The 19,097-nt window shown below is 50.1% G+C and overlaps 1 protein-coding gene across 1 annotated transcript in view; it reads left to right on the top strand.

Moving 5' to 3' along the window:
- Window positions 1-19,097, top strand: part of LOC131573969 (SH3 and multiple ankyrin repeat domains protein 1-like) — a 41,271-nt gene that overhangs the window by 8,388 nt on the left and 13,786 nt on the right. Inside the window, 6 exon segments of the mRNA XM_058828321.1 lie at window positions 2,048-2,130; window positions 6,997-7,121; window positions 8,963-9,098; window positions 10,853-10,936; window positions 13,468-13,487; window positions 16,678-16,726. Coding sequence (XP_058684304.1) covers window positions 2,048-2,130; window positions 6,997-7,121; window positions 8,963-9,098; window positions 10,853-10,936; window positions 13,468-13,487; window positions 16,678-16,726 — 497 coding nt within the window.

Below are 19,097 nucleotides of genomic sequence, written 5' to 3'. Positions count from 1 at the left end.
TATGAGGGGAGGGGTCTTGGGGAGAGACCCCCCCCCCCACTGTGTCACCCTCGGGACCCCCCCAATGTCACCGGGACCACCCCCCCGGGACCCCCCCGGTACCGGGACCCCCCCCTCCCCCCATCCCTGTCCCCAGCAGGGTCCCGGTGTCACCCTTGGGACCCCCCGGGACCCCCCCCCCCCGGTGTCACCGAGACCCCCCGGGACCCCCCCCCGGTACCGGGACCACCCCCCCGGGACCCCCCGGGACCCCCCCCGGTACCGGGACCCCCCCCCCAGCCCATCCCCCTGTCCCCAGCAGGGTCCCCAAATGTCCCCGGGACCCCTCCCCATTGTCCCCCCCTTCCCCAGGACCCCCCAAATGTCCCCAAATGTCACCCCCAGGACCCCAAATGTCCCCAAATGTCACCCCCAGACCCCCCAAATGTCCCCAAATGTCACCCCCAGACCCCCCAGTGTCCCCAAATGTCACCCCCAGACCCCCCAGTGTCCCCAAATGTCACCCCCAGACCCCCCAATGTCCCCCCCAGGACCCCCAATGTCCCCAAATGTCCCCGAAGGACCCCAAATGTCCCCAAATGTCACCCCCAGACCCCCAATGTCCCCAAATGTCACCCCCAGGACCCCAAATGTCCTCAAATGTCACCCCCAGACCCACCAATGTCCCCAAATGTCCCCGAAGGACCCCAAATGTCACCCCCAGACCCCCCAATGTCCCCCCCAGGACCCCAAATGTCACCCCCAGACCCCCCAGTGTCCCCAAATGTCACCCCCAGACCCCCAAATGTCACCCCCAGGACCCCAAATGTCACCCCCAGACCCCCCAGTGTCCCCCCCAGGACCCCAAATCTGCCCCAAATCTGCCCCAATGTCCCCAAATGTCCCCAAATCTTCTTCAATGTCCCCAAATGTCCCCAAATCTGCCCCAAATCCACCCCAATGTCCCCAAATGTCCCCAAATCTGCCCCAAATCCACCCCAATGTCCCCAAATGTCCCCAAATCTGCCTCATGTCCCCAAATCCGCCTCAATGTCCCCAAATCTGCCACGTCCCCCAATGTCCCCCCAATGTCCCCGATGTCCCCAAATGTCCCCCTGTCCTGCCACATCCCCCAATGTCCCCAATCGCCTCAATGTCCCCAATGTCCCCAATGTCCCCACTGTCCCCCAATGTCCCCCCACTGTCCCCACTGTCCCCCAATGTCCCCACTGTCCCCCCAATGTCCCCAATGTCCTTGATGTCCCCGATGTCCCCACTGTCCCCCCATTGTCCCCACTGTCCCCACTGTCCCCCAATGTCCCCCCAATGTCCCTGATGTCCCCCCAATGTCCCCATTGCCCCCCAATGTCCCCCTGGTGTCCTTGATGTCCCCAATGTCCCCTCTGATGTCCCCAATGTCCCCCTGTCCTGCCACATCCCCCAATGTCCTCGCTGTCCCCTCAATGTCCCCAATGTCCTCAATGTCCCCAATGTCCTCAATGTCCCCGATGTCCCCACTGTCCCCCCATTGTCCCCACTGTCCCCCAATGTCCCCCCAATGTCCCCGATGTCCCCACTGTCCCCAATGTCCCCACTGTCCCCACTGTCCCCCAATGTCCCCCCAATGTCCCCCCAATGTCCCCAATGTCCCCCCACTGTCCTCGCTGTCCCCTCAATGTCCCCAATGTCCCCAATCCCCCCGATGTCCCCCCACTGTCCCCACTGTCCTCATGTCCCCCAATGTCCCCCCAATGTCCTTGATGTCCCCAATGTCCCCAATGTCCCCAATCCCCCCGATGTCCCCCCAATGTCCCCAATGTCCCCCCACTGTCCTTGATGTCCCCAATGTCCCCCCATTGTCCCCACTCTCTCCATGTCCCCCAATGTCCCCCCGATGTCCCCAATGCCCCCGATGTCCCCAATGTCCCCAATGTCCCCAATCCCCCCGATGTCCCCCCGCTGTCCCCGCTGTCCCCTGGATGTCCCCAATGTCCCCAATGTCCCCAATGTCCCCGATGTCCCCCCGCTGTCCCCGCTGTCCCCTGGATGTCCCCAATGCTGTCCCCAGTGATTACATCATCAAGGAGAAGACGGTGCTGCTGCAGAAGAAGGACAGCGAGGGCTTCGGCTTCGTCCTGCGGGGGGCCAAGGGTGAGGGGACACCTGGGGACACTGGGGACATCAGGGGACATCGGGGGTGATCGGGGGATTGGGGACATCGGGGACATCGGGGGTGATCGGGGGATTGGGGACATCGGGGACATTGGGGACATTGGGGACAGCGAGGGCTTCGGCTTCGTCCTGCGGGGGGCCAAGGGTGAGGGGACACTTGGGGACATCGGGGACACTTGGGGATATTTGGGGACATTGGGGACACTTGGGGACATTGGGGACATTGGGGACATTGGGGACATTGGGGACAGCGAGGGCTTCGGCTTCGTCCTGCGGGGGGCCAAGGGTGAGGGGACACTTGGGGACATTGGGGACATCAGGGGGGATTGGGGACATTGGGGACACTGGGGACATTGGGGACATCGGGGACATCTGGGGGATTGGGGACACTGGGGACATTTGGGACATTGAGGGGACATTGGGGACACTGGGGATACATTTGGGGACACTTGAGGGCATTGGGGACCTTCCCCAGGGACAGTTGGGGACACCTGGGGACATTTGGGGACACTGGGGACCTTACCTGGGGACATTTGGGGACACTTGGGGGGACATTTGGGGACATTTGAGGACATTGGGGACCTTCCCTGGGGACACCTGGGGACACTTGGGGACACTTGGGGAGACTCTGGGGACATTTGAGGACGTTGGGGACCTTCCCTGGGGACACTTGGGGACATTGGGGACATTGGGGACCTTCCCCAGGGACACTTGGGGACACTTGGGGGGACTTTGGGGACACTTGGGGACATTTGGGACCTTCCCCGGGGACATCTGGGGACACCTGGGGACATTTGGGGACATTGGGGACATCGGGGACCTTCCCCAGGGACACTTGGGGACACTTGGGGGGACTTTGGGGACATTTGGGGACACTTGGGGGGACTTTGGGGACATTTGGGGACACTTGAGGACGTTGGGGACCTTCCCTGGGGACATTTGGGGACATTTGGGGACACTTGGGGACACTTGGGGGGTGCTGGAGGGTCCCTGGGTGGCCCCAGAGGTTCCTTGGGGAGAATTTGGGGAATTTTTGGGGTTTTTTGGAGAGAATTTTGGGGAATTTTGGGGATTTTTGGGGAGGATTTTGGGAATTTTTTGGGATTTTTGGGGAGAATTTGGGGAATTTTATTGAAATTTTTGGGGGGAAAATTTTGGGGATTTTTGGGGAGGATTTTGGAATTTTATTGAGATTTTTTAGGGAAAATTTTGGGGAGAATTTTGGGAATTTTGTTGAAATTTTTGGGGGGGAAATTTTTGGGAATTTAGGGGGGATTTATTTTGGGATGTTGGGATTATTTTACTTTTTTGGGGAACATTTTGGGACCTTTTATTTTAAATTTCACCATTAATTTTCATTTAAATCTTCATTTTTTGGGGGCATTTTTTTTAATTTTTTTTAATTTTTTTTTTTTAAATTTTTTTTTTAATTTTTAATTATTTTTTTTTTTAATCCGGGAATTTTTTGGGGTGTGAGTTTGGGGATTATTTTATTATCTTGGGACCTTTTATATTAAATTTCACCATGAATTTTCATTTAAATTCTCATTTTTCTGGGCCAATTTTTTAATTTTTTTTTTTTTTTAACTTTAAATATTTTTTAAAAAATTTGTGAATTTTTTTGGGTGTGATTCGTGTGTTTTTGGGGGTGGGATTTTGGGATTATTTTATTCTTTTGCCACCTTTTATTTTAAATTTCCATATTAAATTTCATTTAAATTCTCATTTTTCAACAGCATTTTTTGTAACTTTTTTTTATTTTTTTTCTAAATTTTTTAATTTTTTTTTTTAATTTGGGAATTTTTTTAGGTGGGATTTGGGGATTATTTTATTCTTTTGGGAGCTTTTATATTAAATTTCCATATTAATTTTCATTTAAATTTTCATTTTTCGAGGTTTTTTTTTTTTTTTTTTTTAAAAATTTTTAATTTTTTTTTTTAATTTTTTTTTTTAAATCCGGGAATTTTTTGGAGGGGATTTTGGGATTATTTTACTTTTTTGGGAGAACATTTTGGGACCTTTTATATTAAATTTCACCATTAATTTTCATTTAAATTCTCATTTTTCTGGGCCAATTTTTTAAATTTTTTTTAAATTTTTTTTCTAAAAATTTAATCTTTTTTTTTTAAATTTGTGAATTTTTTTTGGGTGTGATTCGTGTATTTTTGGGGCTGGGATTTTGGGATTATTTTGTTATTTTGGGGGCTTTTATAGTAAATTTCACCATTAATTTTCATTTAAATTCTCATTTTTCAATAACATTTTTTTAAATTTTTTTTTAAATTTTTATTCTAAATTTTTTAAAATTTTTTTTTAAATTTGGGAATTTTTTCAGGTGGGATTTTGGGATTCTTTTATTTTTTGGGGAACATTTTGAGGGCTTTAATTTTAAATTCCAACAATAATTTTCATTTAAATCTTCATTTTTCGGGGGCATTTTTTAAAATTTTTTTTAATTTTTTTTTTAATTTTTTTTTAATTTTTAATTATTTTTTTTTTAATCCGGGAATTTTTTGGGGTGTGAGTTTGGGGAATATTTTATTATTTTGGGAACTTTTATATTAAATTTCACCATAAATTTTCATTTAAATTCTCATTTTTCTGGGCCAATTTTTTAATTTTTATTTTATTTTTTTTTTAATTTTAAATATTTTTTAAAAAATTTGTGAATTTTTTTTGGGTGTGATTCGTGTGTTTTTGGGGGTGGGATTTTGGGATTATTTTATTCATTTGGGACCTTTTATTTTAAATTTCCAGATTAATTTTCATTTAAATTCTCATTTCTTGGAAACAAATTTTTTTTTAATTTTTTTAAAATTTTTTTAATTTTTTTTTTTTTTTAAATTGGGGGATTTTGGGATTATTTTATTCTTTTGGGGGCTTTTATATTAAATTTCACCATTAATTTTCATTTAAATTCTCATTTTTCAACAGCATTTTTTTAAATTTTTTTTTTTAATTTTTTTTCTAAAAATTTAATTTTTTTTTTTTAAATTTGTGGGTTTTTTTTGGGTGTGATTCGTGTATTTTTGGGGGTGGGATTTTGGGATTATTTTATTCTTTTGGGGGCTTTTATATTAAATTTCACCATTAATTTTCATTTAAATTCTCATTTTTCAATAACATTTTTTTAAATTTTTTTTAAAATTTTTATTCTAAATTTTTTAAAATTTTTTTTTAAATTTGGGAATTTTTTCAGGTGGGATTTTGGGATTATTTTACTTTTTTGGGGGAACATTTTGGGACCTTTTATTTTAAATTTCACCATTAATGTTCATTGAAATCTTCATTTTTCGAGGGCATTTTTTTAAATTTTTTTTTTTTAATTTTTTTTTCTAAAAATTTAATTTTTTTTTTAAATTTGTGAATTTTTTTTGGGTGTGATTCGTGTGTTTTTGGGGGTGGGATTTTGGGATTATTTTATTCTTTTGACACCTTTTATTTTAGATTTCCATATTAATTTTAATTTATTTTTTCATTTTTCGGGAACAAATTTTTTTTTAAATTTTTTTAAAATTTTTTAAATTTTTTTTTTTTTTAAATTGGGGGATTTTGGGATTATTTTATTCTTTTGGGGGCTTTTATATTAAATTTCACCATTAATTTTCATTTAAATTCTCATTTTTCAATAACATTTTTTTAAATTTTTTTTTAAAATTTTTATTCTAAATTTTTTAAAATTTTTTTTTAAATTTGGGAATTTTTTCAGGTGGGATTTTGGGATTCTTTTATTTTTTGGGGAACATTTTGAGGGCTTTAATTTTAAATTCCAACAATAATTTTCATTTAAATCTTCATTTTTCGGGGGCATTTTTTTAAATTTGTTTTAATTTTTTTTTTTAATTTTTTTTTAATTTTTAATTATTTTGTTTTTTAATCCGGGAATTTTTTGGGGTGTGAGTTTGGGGATTATTTTATTATCTTGGGACCTTTTATATTAAATTTCACCATTAATTTTCATTTAAATTCTCATTTTTCAACAGCATTTTTTTAAATTTTTTTTTTATTTTTTTTTCTAAAAATTTAATTTTTTTTTTTAAATTTGTGAATTTTTTTTGGGTGCGATTCGTGTATTTTTGGGGGTGGGATTTTGGGATTATTTTATTCATTTGGGACCTTTTATATTAAATTTCACCATTAATTTTCATTTAAATTCTCATTTTTCTGGGCCAATTTTTAAAATTTTTTTTTTATTTTTTTTCTAAAAATTTAATTTTTTTTTTTAAATTTGTGAATTTTTTTTGGGTGTGATTCGTGTGTTTTTGGGGGTGGGATTTTGAGATTATTTTATTCATTTGGGGGCTTTTATATTAAATTTCACCATTAATTTTCATTTAAATTCTCATTTTTCAACAGCATTTTTTAAAATATTTTTTTAAATTTTTTTTTCTAAATTTTTTTAATTTTTTTTTTAAATTTGGGAATTTTTTCAGGTGGGATTTAGGGATTATTTTATTCTTTTGGGAACATTTTGGGACCTTTTATTTTAAATTTCACCATTAATTTTCATTTAAATTCTCATTTTTCTGGGCCAATTTTTAAAATTTTTTTTTTATTTTTTTTCTAAAAATTTAAATTTTTTTTTTTAAATTTGTGAATTTTTTTTGGGTGTGATTCGTGTGTTTTTGGGGGTGGGATTTTGGGATTATTTTGTTATTTTGGGACCTTTTATATTAAATTTCACCATTAATTTTCATTTAAATTCTCATTTTTCTGGGCCAATTTTTTAAATTTTTTTCTTATTTTTTTTTTAAAAATTTTAATTTATTTTTTTAAATTTGTGGATTTTTTTTGGGTGCGATTCGTGTGTTTTTGGGGGGTCTCTGACGCCCCCTCCCCCCACAGCGCAGACCCCCATCGAGGAGTTCACCCCCACCCCCGCATTCCCCGCCCTGCAGTACCTGGAGTCCGTGGACGAGGGGGGCGTGGCCTGGAGAGCCGGACTGCGCATGGGCGACTTCCTGATCGAGGTGAGAGCGGGGACACACCTGGGGACACCTGGGGACACACCTGGGGACAGGTGGGGACACACCCAGACACACCTGGACACTCCTGGACACACCTGGGGACACCTGGGGACACACCTGGGACAGCTGGGGACACCTGGGGACACACCTGGGGACACCTGGGGACAGCTGGGGACACACCTGGGGACACCTGGGGACACACCTGGGACAGCTGGGGACACCTGGGGACACACCTGTACACACCTGGGGACACCTGGGGACAGCTGGGGACACCTGGGGACACCTGGGGACACACCCAGACACACCTGGACACACCTGGGAACACCTGGGGACAGGGGGGGACACACCTGGGGACACCTGGACACACCTGGGACAACTGGGGACACCTGGGGACACACCCAGACACACCTGGACACTCCTGGACACACCTGGGGACACACCTGGGGACACACCTGGGGACACACCTGGACACACCTGGGGACAGCTGGGGACAGCTGGGGACAGCTGGGGACACACCTGGGGACACCTGGGGACACACCTGGGGACACACCTGGGGACAGCTGGGGACAGCTGGGGACACACCTGGGGACACCTGGGGACACACCTGGGGACACACCTGGGGACACCTGGGGACAGCTGGGGACACACCTGGGGACACCTGGGGACAGCTGGGGACACACCCAGACACTCCTGGACACACCTGGACACACCTGGGGATACCTGGGGACACCTGGGACACACCTGGACACACCTGGGGACAGCTGGGGACAGCTGGGGACAGCTGGGGACACACCCAGACACTCCTGGACACACCTGGACACACCTGGGGATACCTGGGGACACCTGGGACACACCTGGACACACCTGGGGACAGCTGGGGACACCTGGGGACAGCTGGGGACACACCTGGGGACACACCTGGGGACACCTGGGGACACCTGGACACACCCAGACACACCTGGACACACCTGGGGGCACCCAGGGGACCCCCCTCGTGTGTGTGAGTGCACACAGTGTGCTCAGGTGCGTGTAAACACCCGCACAGGTGTGCCCAGGTGTGTAACTCCATGTTCAGGCATGTCCAGGTGTGTCCAGGTGTGTAACTCCAGGTGTGTAATTCTACATTCAGGCATGTCCAGGTGTGCACAGGTGTGCTCAGGTGTGTAATTCCACATTCAGGTGTGCAGGTGTGTGTGTGACTGCATGTCCAGGTGTGTTCAGGTGTGCTCAGGTGTGCTCAGGTGTGTCCAGGTGTGTAACTCCAGCTGTGTAACTCCATGTAACATGTTCAGACATGTCCAGGTGTGCACAGGTGTGTAATTCCACATCCAGGTGTGCAGGTGTGTGTGACTGTATGTTCAGGTGTGTCCAGGTGTTCCCAGGTGTGTAACTCCAGGTGTGCCAGGTGTCTGTGGATGTGTAACCACAGCTGCAGGTGTGCACAGGTGTGTCACAGGTGTGTAACTCCACATTCAGGTGTGCAGGTGTGTGTGTGTGACTGTATGTTCAGGTGTGTCCAGGTGTGTCAGGTGTGTAACTCCAGGTGTGTTCAGGTGTGTAATTCCATGTTCAGACATGTCCAGGTGTGCACAGGTGTGTTTAATCACCTGTTCAGTGCCCAGGTGTGTCCAGGTGTGCACAGGTGTGTAATTCCACATTCAGGTGTGCAGGTGTGTGTGTGACTGTATGTTCAGGTGTGTCCAGGTGTGTAACTCCAGGTGTGTAATTCCACGTTCAGACATGTCCAGGTGTGCACAGGTGTGTTCAGGTGTGTTCAGGTGTGTGGAAACACCCGCACAGGTGTGCCCAGGTGTTCCCAGGTGTGTAACTCCAGGTGTGCGCAGGTGAACGGTCAGAACGTGGTGAAGGTGGGGCACCGGCAGGTGGTGAACATGATCCGCCAGGGCGGGAACAGCCTCGTGCTCAAGGTGGTGATGGTGACGCGACACCCGGAACCCCCCGAGGGACCCCGGCGCAGGGGTGAGGACACCTGGGGACACCTGGGGACACCTGGGGGGGGCTGGGGACACCCATGGGGACACCTGGACCAACCTGGGGACACCCTGGGGACACCTGGGGGGGGCTGGGGACACCTGGGGGGGCTGGGGACACACCTGAACACACCTGGGGTGTTCCTGGGGGCACCTGGCCACACCTGGGGACACCTGGGGACACCTGGGGACACCTGGGGAGTTCCTGGGGGGGCTCAGGTACCTGGCAGGGGGGGTTTGGACACCTGAGGAGGGGTCTCAGGTAAATGGGGAGGGGTCTTGGACACCTGGCAGGGTTTCAGGTAATTTGGGGAGGGCTCTCAGGACACTCAGTTAATTTGGGGAGGGGTCCCGGGACTCTCAGTTAATTTGGGGAGGGGTCTCTGGACTGTTGGTTAATTTGGGGAGGGGTCCCGGGGCTCTCAGGCAATTCTGGGGGCTCTCTGTTAATTTGAGGAGGGGTCCCGGGGCTCTCAGTTAATTTGGAGAGGGGTCTCAGGACTCTCAGGTAATTTGGGGAGGGGTCTCAGGACTCTGAGTTAATTTGGGGAGGGGTCCTGGCAGTCTCAGGTAATTCTGGGGTATCTCAGTTAATCTGGGGAGGGGTCCCGGGGCTCTCAGGTATTTCTGGGGGCTCTCAGGTAATTTGGGGAGGGGTCCCGATGGTCCGGTTAATTTGGGGAGGGGTCTCAGCGGTCTCAGGTAATTTGAGGAGGGGTCCCAGGGCTCTTTGTTAATTTGGGGAGGGGTCCCGGGACTCTCAGGTAATTTAGGGAGGGGTCCTGGAGGTCTCAGTTAATTCTGGGGGCTCTCAGTTAATTCGGGGAGGGGTCTCAGGACCCTCAGTTAATTTGGGGAAGGGTCCCGAGGCTCTCAGTTAATTTGGGGAGGGGTCTCGGCAGTCTCAGTTAATTCTGGGGTATCTCAGTTAATTTGGGGAGGGGTCTCAGGACCCTCAGTTAATTGGGGGAGTGGTCTCGGTTAATTTGGGGAGGGGTCTCAGTTACCTTGGGGAGGGGTCCCGGGGGTCTCAGTTAATTCTGGGGCTCTCGGTTAATTTGGGGAGGGGTCTCAGTTAATTTGGGGAGGGGTCTCGGTTAATTTGGGGAGGGGTCCCGGTTAATTTGGGGAGGGGTCTCAGTTAATTTGGGGAGGGGTCCCGGTTAATTTGGGGAGGGGTCTCAGTTAATTTGGGGAGGGGTCCCGTTAATTTGGGGAGGGGTCCCGGGGGTCTCAGTTAATTCTGGGGCTCTCAGTTAATTTGGGGAGGGGTCTCGGTTAATTCGGGGAGGGGTCTCGGCGGGTCCCGGTTAATTTGGGGAGGGGTCCCGGTGGTTCTGATTAATTTGGGGAGGGCTCTCAGTTAATTTGGGGAGGGGTCCCGGGGGTCTCAGTTAATTCTGGGGCTCTCGGTTAATTAGGGGAGGGGTCCCGGTTAATTTGGGGAGGGGTCCCGGTGGTTCTGATTAATTTGGGGAGGGGTCTCGGTTAATTTGGGGAGGGGTCCCGTTAATTTGGGGAGGGGTCCCGGGGGTCTCAGTTAATTCTGGGGCTCTCGGTTAATTTGGGGAGGGGTCCCGGGGCTCTCAGTTAATTTGGGGAGGGGTCCCGGTTAATTTGGGGAGGGGTCCCGGGGGTCTCAGTTAATTTGGGGAGGGGTCCCGGGGGTTCTGATTAATTTGGGGAGGGGTCCCGTTAATTTGGGGAGGGGTCCCGGGGGTCTGACGCCCCCTCCCCCCGCAGCCGCCCCCCCCCAGCCGCGGCGCCTCCCCGCCCCCGCCATCTCCCTGCGCTCCAAGTCCATGACGTCAGAGCTGGAGGAGATGGGTGAGGGGCGGGGGGGTTTGGGGGGGTCCTGGGGGGATTTGGGGGGTCCTGGGGTGGATTTTGGGGGGTCCCAGGGGGGTTTGGGGGGGTCCTGGGGGGGGATTTTTGGGGGTCCTGGGGGGGTTTGGGGGGGTTTGAGGGGGTCCTGGGGGGGATTTTGGGGGGTCCTGGGGGGGGGTTTGGGAAGGTTTTGGGGGGTCCTGGGCGGGTTTTGGGGGTCCTGGGGGGGTCTTGAGGGGATTTTGGGGGGGTTGGGGGAGGATTTTGGGGGGCTTTGGGGGGGCTTTGGGTGGGTTTGGGGGGTCCTGGGGGGTTTTGGGGGTCCTGGGGGGGGATTTTGGGGGGTCCTGGGGGGGTTTGGGGGGGGTTGAGGGGGTCCTGGGGGGGTCTTGAGGGGATTTTGGGGGGTCCTGGGGGGCTTTGGGGGGGATTTTTGGGGGTCCTGGGGGGGCTTTGCAGGAGTTTGAGGGGGTCCTGGGGGGTTTTGGGAAGGTTTTGGGGGGTCCTGGGGGGGTCTTGAGGGGATTTTGGGGGGTCCTGAGGGGGTTTGGGGGGTCCTGGGGGGGGTTTGGGGGAGATTTGGGGGGGTCCTGGGGGGGTTTTGGGGGGTCCCGGGGGGGTTTTGGGGGGGATTTTGGGGGGTCCTGGGGGGCTTTGGGGGGTTTGGGGGAGGATTTTGGGGGGCTTTGGGGGGGATTTGGGTGGGTTTGGGGGGTCCTGGGGGGGATTTTGGGGGTCCTGGGGAGGTTTTGGGGGGTCCTGGGGGGATTTGGGAGGGATTTTGGGGGTCCCAGAGCAATTTGGGGAGGATTTTGGGGGTCCTGAGGAGATTTTGGGGGGGTCCCGGGGGGATTTTGGGGGGATTTTGGGGGGATTTTGGGGGTCCCAGGGGGATTTTGGGGTCGCTGAGGAATTTGGGGAGGGGTCTCAGGGAGGGTGGGGGAGGGGAAACTCTTTCCTGACCTTTGACCTTTGACCTTTGACCTCCGGCCCCGCAGTGGAGAAGGGTGAGTGGGGGGGGGTCTCCGGACCCCCCTCGGGATTTCGGGAACCTCCCAAAATCCCCCAAAATTCCCCAAATCCCCCCCAAAATTCCCACAAATTCCTTCAAATTCCCTCAAAATCCCCAAATGTTTCCAATTTTCCCCCAAAATCCCCCCAAAATCCTTCAAAAACCCCTGAAAAATCCCCAAATTCCCCCCAAATCCCCTCAAAATCTCCAAAAATCCCCCAAAATCCCCCAATTTTCCCAATTTCCTCCAAAATTTCCCAAATTTAATCAAAATCCCGAATTTTTCCCCCCAAACCCCAAAATTTTCCTCCAAAATCCCCCCAAATTCCCTCAAAATCCCAAAATTTTCCTCCAAAAATCCCCCAAATTTCCCCCCAAATTCCCTCAAAATCCCTGAAAATCCCCCAAAATCCCCAAATTTTCCCAAATCTCCCCCCAAAATCCCCCAATTTTCCCCCCAAAATCCCCCAAATTTCCCCCAAATCCCCCCAAATGCCCTCAAAATCCCCCAAAATCCCCAAATTTCCCCAATTTCCCCCCAAATTTCCCCAATTTAATAAAAAATCACGAATTTTTCCCCCCAAACCCCCAAATTTTCCTCCAAATCCCCTCAAAATCCCTCAAAATCCCCAAATTTGCCCAAATTTGCCCCCAAATTCTCTCATAAATCCCCAAAAATCTTCAAAAATCCCCAAATTTTCCCAAATTTCCCTCCAAATTCCCTCAAATTCCCCAGATTTTCCCCCAAAGTCCCCCCAAATTTACCAAATTTAATCAAAAATCCCCAATTTTTCCCAAATTTAATCAAAAATCCCCAATTTTTCCCAAATTTTCCCCCAAATTCCCTCAAAATCTCTCCCAAAACCTCCCCAAATTCCCCCAAATTTCCCAAATTTCCTCAAAACCCCCCAAAATCCTGAATTTTCCCCCCGAAATCCCCCCCAAAATTCCCAATTTTTCCCCAAAATCTTCCCAGAATTCCTTCAAAACCTCCAAAATCTCCAAATTTTCTCCCAAAACCTCCCAAATTCCCCCAAATTTAATCAAAACCCCCCCAAAATCCTGAATTTTTCCCCCCGAAATCCCAAAATTTTCCCCCAAATCCCCCCCAAATCCCTCAAAATCCAAAAAAATCCCAAATTTTCCCAATTTTCTCCCAAATTCCCTCAAAATCCCCAAATTTTCCCCCCAAAATCCCCAAATTTCCCCCAAATCCCCCCAAATCCCTCAAACTCCCTCAAAATCCCCCAAAATCCCCCAAAATCCCCAAATTTTTCCAAATTTTCCCTCAAATTCCCCAGATTTTCCCCCAAAATCCCCCAAAATTTACCAAATTTAATCAAAAATCCCCCAAATTTCTCAAATTTAATCAAAAATCCCCAATTTTTCCCAAAATCTCCCCCAAATTTTCCCCAAATTTTTCCCAAAATTCCCAAATTTTCCCAAATTCCCCCCAAAAAATCCCCAAATTTTTCCCAAAACCCCCAAAATTCCCAATTTTCCCCCAAAATCTTCCCAGAATTCCCTCAAAATCCCCAAATTTTCCTAAATTCCCCCCCAAAATCCCCAAATTTTCTCCAAATTTTCCCAAAATCCCCAAATTTTCCTAAATTCCCCCCAAAATCCCCAAATTTTTCCCAAAATTTCCCAAAAATCCCCAAATTTTCCCCCAAAATCCCCAAAATTTCCCCCGAAATCCCCCAAAATTCCCATTTTTTCCCCAAAAATCTTCCCAGAATTCCCTCAAAATCCCCAAATTTCCCCAAAATTCCCAAATTTTCCCCTGGAATTCCCAATTTTTCCCAAAAAATTCTGGAATTTTCTTCCAAATCCCCCAAAAATCCCCAAAAATTCCCAAATTTCCACTGAATTTCCCCCCAAACTCCCCAATTTTTCCCCAAAAATTCCCCCAAAATTCCCAAATTTTCCCCGAAAATCACCAAATTTTCCCCCAAAATTCCCAATTTTTCCCCCAGAATTCCCAAAATTTTCCCCCAAAATTCCCAAATTTCCCCCAAAATTCCCAAATTTCCACTGAATTTCCCCCCAAAATCCCCAATTTTTCCCCCAAAATCCCAAATTTCCCCTGAATTTCCCCTCAAAATTCCCAAATTTCCACCGAATTTCCCCCAAAATCCCCAAATTTTTCCCCCCCAAATTTCCCCCAGAATTCCCAAAATTTTCCCCCAAAATTCCCAAATTTGCCCCAAAATTCCCAAATTTTCCCCCAAAATTCCCGATTTCACCCCCAGAATTCCCAAACTTTGCCCCAAAATCCCCAAATTTTTCCCAAATTTTTCCCAAATTTTCCCCAATTTTTCCCCCAAATTCTCCCCCTAACGCCTCTCGTGTCTCCCCAGTCTCCCCCTGGAAGAAGCGGAGCGGTGAGTGCCCCTTGCACACTCATTGCACACTCATTGCACACTCATTGCACACTCATCAAAAACCCTTTATGGGGTTTTTACACCTCTTGCACACTCATTGCACACTCACCCCTTGCACACTCATTGCACACTCATTGCACACTCATTGCACACCCCTTGCACACTCATTGAGAACCCTTCATGGGGTTTGCACACTCATTGCACACTCATCAAAAACCCTTTATGGGGTTTTTACACCCTTTGCACACTCACCCCTTGCACACTCATTGAGAATCCTTCATGGGGTTTGCACGCTCATTAAAAACCCTTTGTGGGGTTTTTAAGCCCCTTGCACACTCGTGGGTCCTCCTGGGGCCTTGCACACTCATTGCACACTCACCCCTTGCACACTCATTGCACACTCATTGCACACTCATTGCACACTCACAGGGCCTTGCACGCTCTTTAAAAACCCTTTGTGGGGTTTTTAACCCGTTGCACACTCATTGCACACTCGTGGGTCCTCCTGGGGCCTTGCACACTCATTGCACACTCACCCCTTGCACACTCATCAAAAACCCTTTGTGGGGTTTTTACACCCCTTGCACACTCACCCCTTGCACACTCATTGCACACTCATTGAGAACCCTTTATGGGGTTTGCACACCCCTTGCACACCCATTGCACACTCACCCCTTGCACACTTGTGCAAGGATTGGCACTGGCCTTGCACACTCATTAAAAACCCTTTACAAGGTTTTTTACACCCCTTGCACACTCATTGCACACTCATTGCACACCCCTTGCACACTCATTCAGTACCCTTCATGGGGTTTGCACGCTCATTGCACACTCGTGGGTCCTCCTGGGGCCTTGCACATCCCTTGCACATTCATTTCACACTCACCCCTTGCACACTCATTGCACACTCATTAAAAACCCTTCACAAGGTTTTTAACCCCCTTGCACACCCCTTGCACACTCATTACTCACTCCTTGCACACTCATTGCACACTTATTGAGAACCCTTTGTGGGGTTTGCACACTCATTGCACACTCACCCCTTGCACACTCGTTGCACGCCCCTTGCACACTCACAGGGCCTTGCACGCTCGTCAAAAACCCTTTGTGGGGTTTTTAAGCCCCTTGCACACTCATTGCACACTCATTACACACTCATTGAGAACCCTTCATGGGGTTTGCACACTCATTGCACACCCCTTGCACACTCACCCCTTGCACACTCATTGCACACTCATCAAAAACCCTTTATGGGGTTTTTACACCCCTTGCACACTCATTGCACACTCCTTTCACACTCATTGCACACTCATTGCACACTCCCCAGCCCTCCCAGGGCCTTGCACGCTCATCAAACCCCCCGTGCAAGGATCAGCACGCCCCTTGCACATTCATTGCACACTCATGGGTCCTCCTGGATCCTTGCACACCCCTTGCACACTCACGGGGCCTTGCACGCTCATCAAAAACCCTTCGCGGGGTTTTTACGCCCCTTGCACACTCATTGCACACTCATTGCACACTCACAGCCCCTCCCCCGGGGTCTTGCACGCTCATCTGACCCTCCTGGATGCCCCCCAGCCTCTTGCACGCTCGTTGATTGCACACCCAGCCCTTTGCACACTCATCAACCCCTCCCCCGGCAAAATCCCCAAAAATCCTCCCAAAATCTGACCCCAAATCCCCCCAAAATCCCCAAAATTCCCCCCAAAATCCCCAAAATTCCCCCCAAATCCTCCCCAAAATCCCCCAAAATCCCCAAATTCCCCAAAATCCTCCCCAAAATTCCCCCAAATGTGACCCTAAACCCTCCCAAACTTCCAAAATTCCCCCAAATCTCCCCAAATCCCCCCCAAATTCTCCCAAAATTCCCCCAAATCCCCCCCAAATCCTCTCCAGATCCTCCCAAAATCCCCAAAATTCCCCCAAATTCCCCCCCAAATTCCCTTCAAACCCCCCCAAATTCCCCCAAATCTCCCCAAATCCTCCCCAGAATTCCCCCAATTCCTCCAAATCTGACCCTAAATCCCCCTCAAACCCCAAAATTCCCCCAAATCCCCCCCAAATCCTCCCCAAATTCCCCAAAATCCCCAAAATTCCCCCAAATCCCTCTCAAACCCCCCAAATCCCCCCAAATCCTCCCCAAAATCCCCCAAATCCTCCCCAAATCCTCCCCAAATTCCCCAAATCCCCCAAAATCCCCCCAAATCCCCCCCAAATCCCTCTCAAACCCCCCCAAATCCCCCCAAAATCCCCCCAAATCCCCCCCAAATCCTCTCCTCCCCCCCTCCCCCACCCATGGGACCCCCCCACGACCCCTCCCCTCCCCCCCCCCAGATTTCGACCCCTCCTCGACCACCGAGAAGAAGAGGACGGTTTATCAGATGGCCCTCAGTGAGTGGGGAGGGGTCTCAGGGGGGATTTTGGGGGGGTCCTGGGGGATTTTGGGGGGTCCTGGGGGGATTTGAGGGGGATTCTGGGGGTCCTGGGGGGATTTTTGGGGGATTTTGGGTGGTTTTGGGGGGTCCTGGGGGATTTTTGGGGGGCTTTTTGGGAGGTGTTTGTGGGGCTTTTCAGGGAATTGGGGGGGTCCTGGTGGGATTTGAGGGGGATTTTGGGGGGTCCTGGGGGGATTTTGGGGGGTCCTGGTGGGATTTGAGGGGGATTTTGGGGGTCCTGGAGAGGTTTTGGGGGGTTCCAGGGGGGTCTTGGGGGATTTTGGGGGGTCCTGGTGGGATTCTGGGGGGTCTTTTGGGGGGGTCCTGGAGGTGTTTGGGGGGAATTTGGGGGATTTGGGGGGTCCTTGGGGGAATTTGGGGGGGATTTTGGGGGTCTTGGGGGGATTTTGGGGGGTACTGAGGGGGATTTTGGGGGTCCTGAGGGGTTTTGGGGGGTCCTGGGGGGATTTTGGGTGGGGGTTTGAGGGGGTCCTGGTGAGATTTGAGAGGGATTTTCGGGGTCCTGGGGGGATTTTAGGGGGTCCTGGGGGGATTTTGGGGGGTCCTGGAGAGGTTTTGGGGGGTTCCAGGGGGTCTTGGGGGGATTTTGGGGGGTCCTGGGGGGATTTTGGGGGGTCTTTTGGGGGGGGTCCTGGAGGTGTTTGGGGGGAATTTGGGGGGATTTTGGGGGTCTTGGGGGGATTTTGGGGGTCTTGGGGGGATTTTGGGGGGTCCTGGGGGGATTTTGGGGGGTCTTGGGGGTGTTTGGGGGGTCCTGAGGAGTTTTTGGGAGTCCTGGTGGGATTTTTGGGGGATTTTTGGGGGTCCTGTGGGAGATTTTGGGGGTCCTGGGGGGGTTTTGGGGGGTCCTGGTGGGATTTGAGGGGGATTTTGGGGGTCCTGAGGGGTTTTTTGGGGTCCTGGGGGATTTTTGGGGGGGGTTTGAGGGGGTCCTGGAGGGTCTGGGGGGATTTGGGGGGGATTTTGGGGGGTCCCGGGTGGGAATTTTGGGGGTCCCAGGTTGGATTTTGGGGGTCCCAGGTGGAGACCCCTCCCCAAATTGCTCCCCTCCCCCTCCCCCTCCAAATTTCCCCTCCCCCAACCAAACCAAACGAGATTTTGGGGGGGGATTTTGGGGGTCCCGGGTGAGATTTTGGGGGTCTTGGGGGGATTTTTGGGGTCCCGGGTGGGGATTTTGGGGGTCCCAGGTGGAGACCCCTCCCCAAATTCCCCTCCTCCCTCCCCCTCCAAATTTCCCCTCCCCCAACCAAACCAGATGAGATTTTTGGGGGGGATTTTGGGGGTCTTGGGGGGATTTTTGGGGGGTCCTGGGGGGATTTTGGGGGTCCCGGGTGAGATTTGGGGGGTCCTGGGTGGGGATTTTGGGGGTCCCAGGTTGGATTTTGGGGGTCCCGGGTGGAGACCCCTCCCCAAATTCCCCTCCTCCCTCCCCCTCCAAATTTCCCCTCCCCCAACCAAACCAGACGAGATTTTTGGGGGGGATTTTGGGGGTCTTGGGGGGGATTTTTGGGGTCCCGGGTGGGGATTTTGGGGGTCCCGGGTGGGGATTTTGGGGGTCCCGAGTGGGAATTTTGGGGGTCCCGTGTGGAGACCCCTCCCCAAATTGCTCCCCTCCCCCTCCAAATTTCCCCTCCCCCAACCAAACCAAACGAGATTTTTGGGGGGGATTTTGGGGGTCTTGGGGGGATTTTTGGGGTCCTGGGTGGGGATTTTGGGGGTCCCGGGTGGGGATTTTGGGGGTCCCGAGTGGGAATTTTTGGGGGTCCCGGGTGGAGACCCCTCCCCAAATTCCCCTCCTCCCTCCCCCTCCAAATTTCCCCTCCCCCAACCAAACCAGATGAGATTTTTGGGGGGGATTTTGGGGGTCTTGGGGGGATTTTTGGGGGGTCCTGGGGGGATTTTGGGGGTCCCGGGTGAGATTTGGGGGGTCCTGGGTGGGGATTTTGGGGGTCCCAGGTTGGATTTTGGGGGTCCCAGGTGGAGACCCCTCCCCAAATTGCTCCCCTCCCCCTCCCCCTCCAAATTTCCCCTCCCCCAACCAAACCAGACGAGATTTTTGGGGGGGATTTTGGGGGTCTTGGGGGGATTTTGGGGGTCCCGGGTGGGGATTTTGGGGTCCCGAGTGGGAATTTTGGGGGTCCCGGGTGGAGACCCCTCCCCAAATTCCCCTCCTCCCTCCCCCTCCAAATTTCCCCTCCCCCAACCAAACCAGACGAGATTTTGGGGGGGGGATTTTGGGGTCCCGGGTGAGATTTTGGGGGTCTTGGGGGGATTTTTGGGGTCCCGGGTGGGGATTTTTGGGGTCC

This window comes from Poecile atricapillus (genome assembly GCF_030490865.1).
Source record: "Poecile atricapillus isolate bPoeAtr1 chromosome 30 unlocalized genomic scaffold, bPoeAtr1.hap1 SUPER_30_unloc_1, whole genome shotgun sequence".
In the NCBI taxonomy this organism is placed as follows: Eukaryota; Metazoa; Chordata; class Aves; order Passeriformes; family Paridae; genus Poecile; species Poecile atricapillus.
Note: the sequence above shows the minus strand (reverse complement) of the source record. Positions and strands in the feature narration are given on the sequence as shown.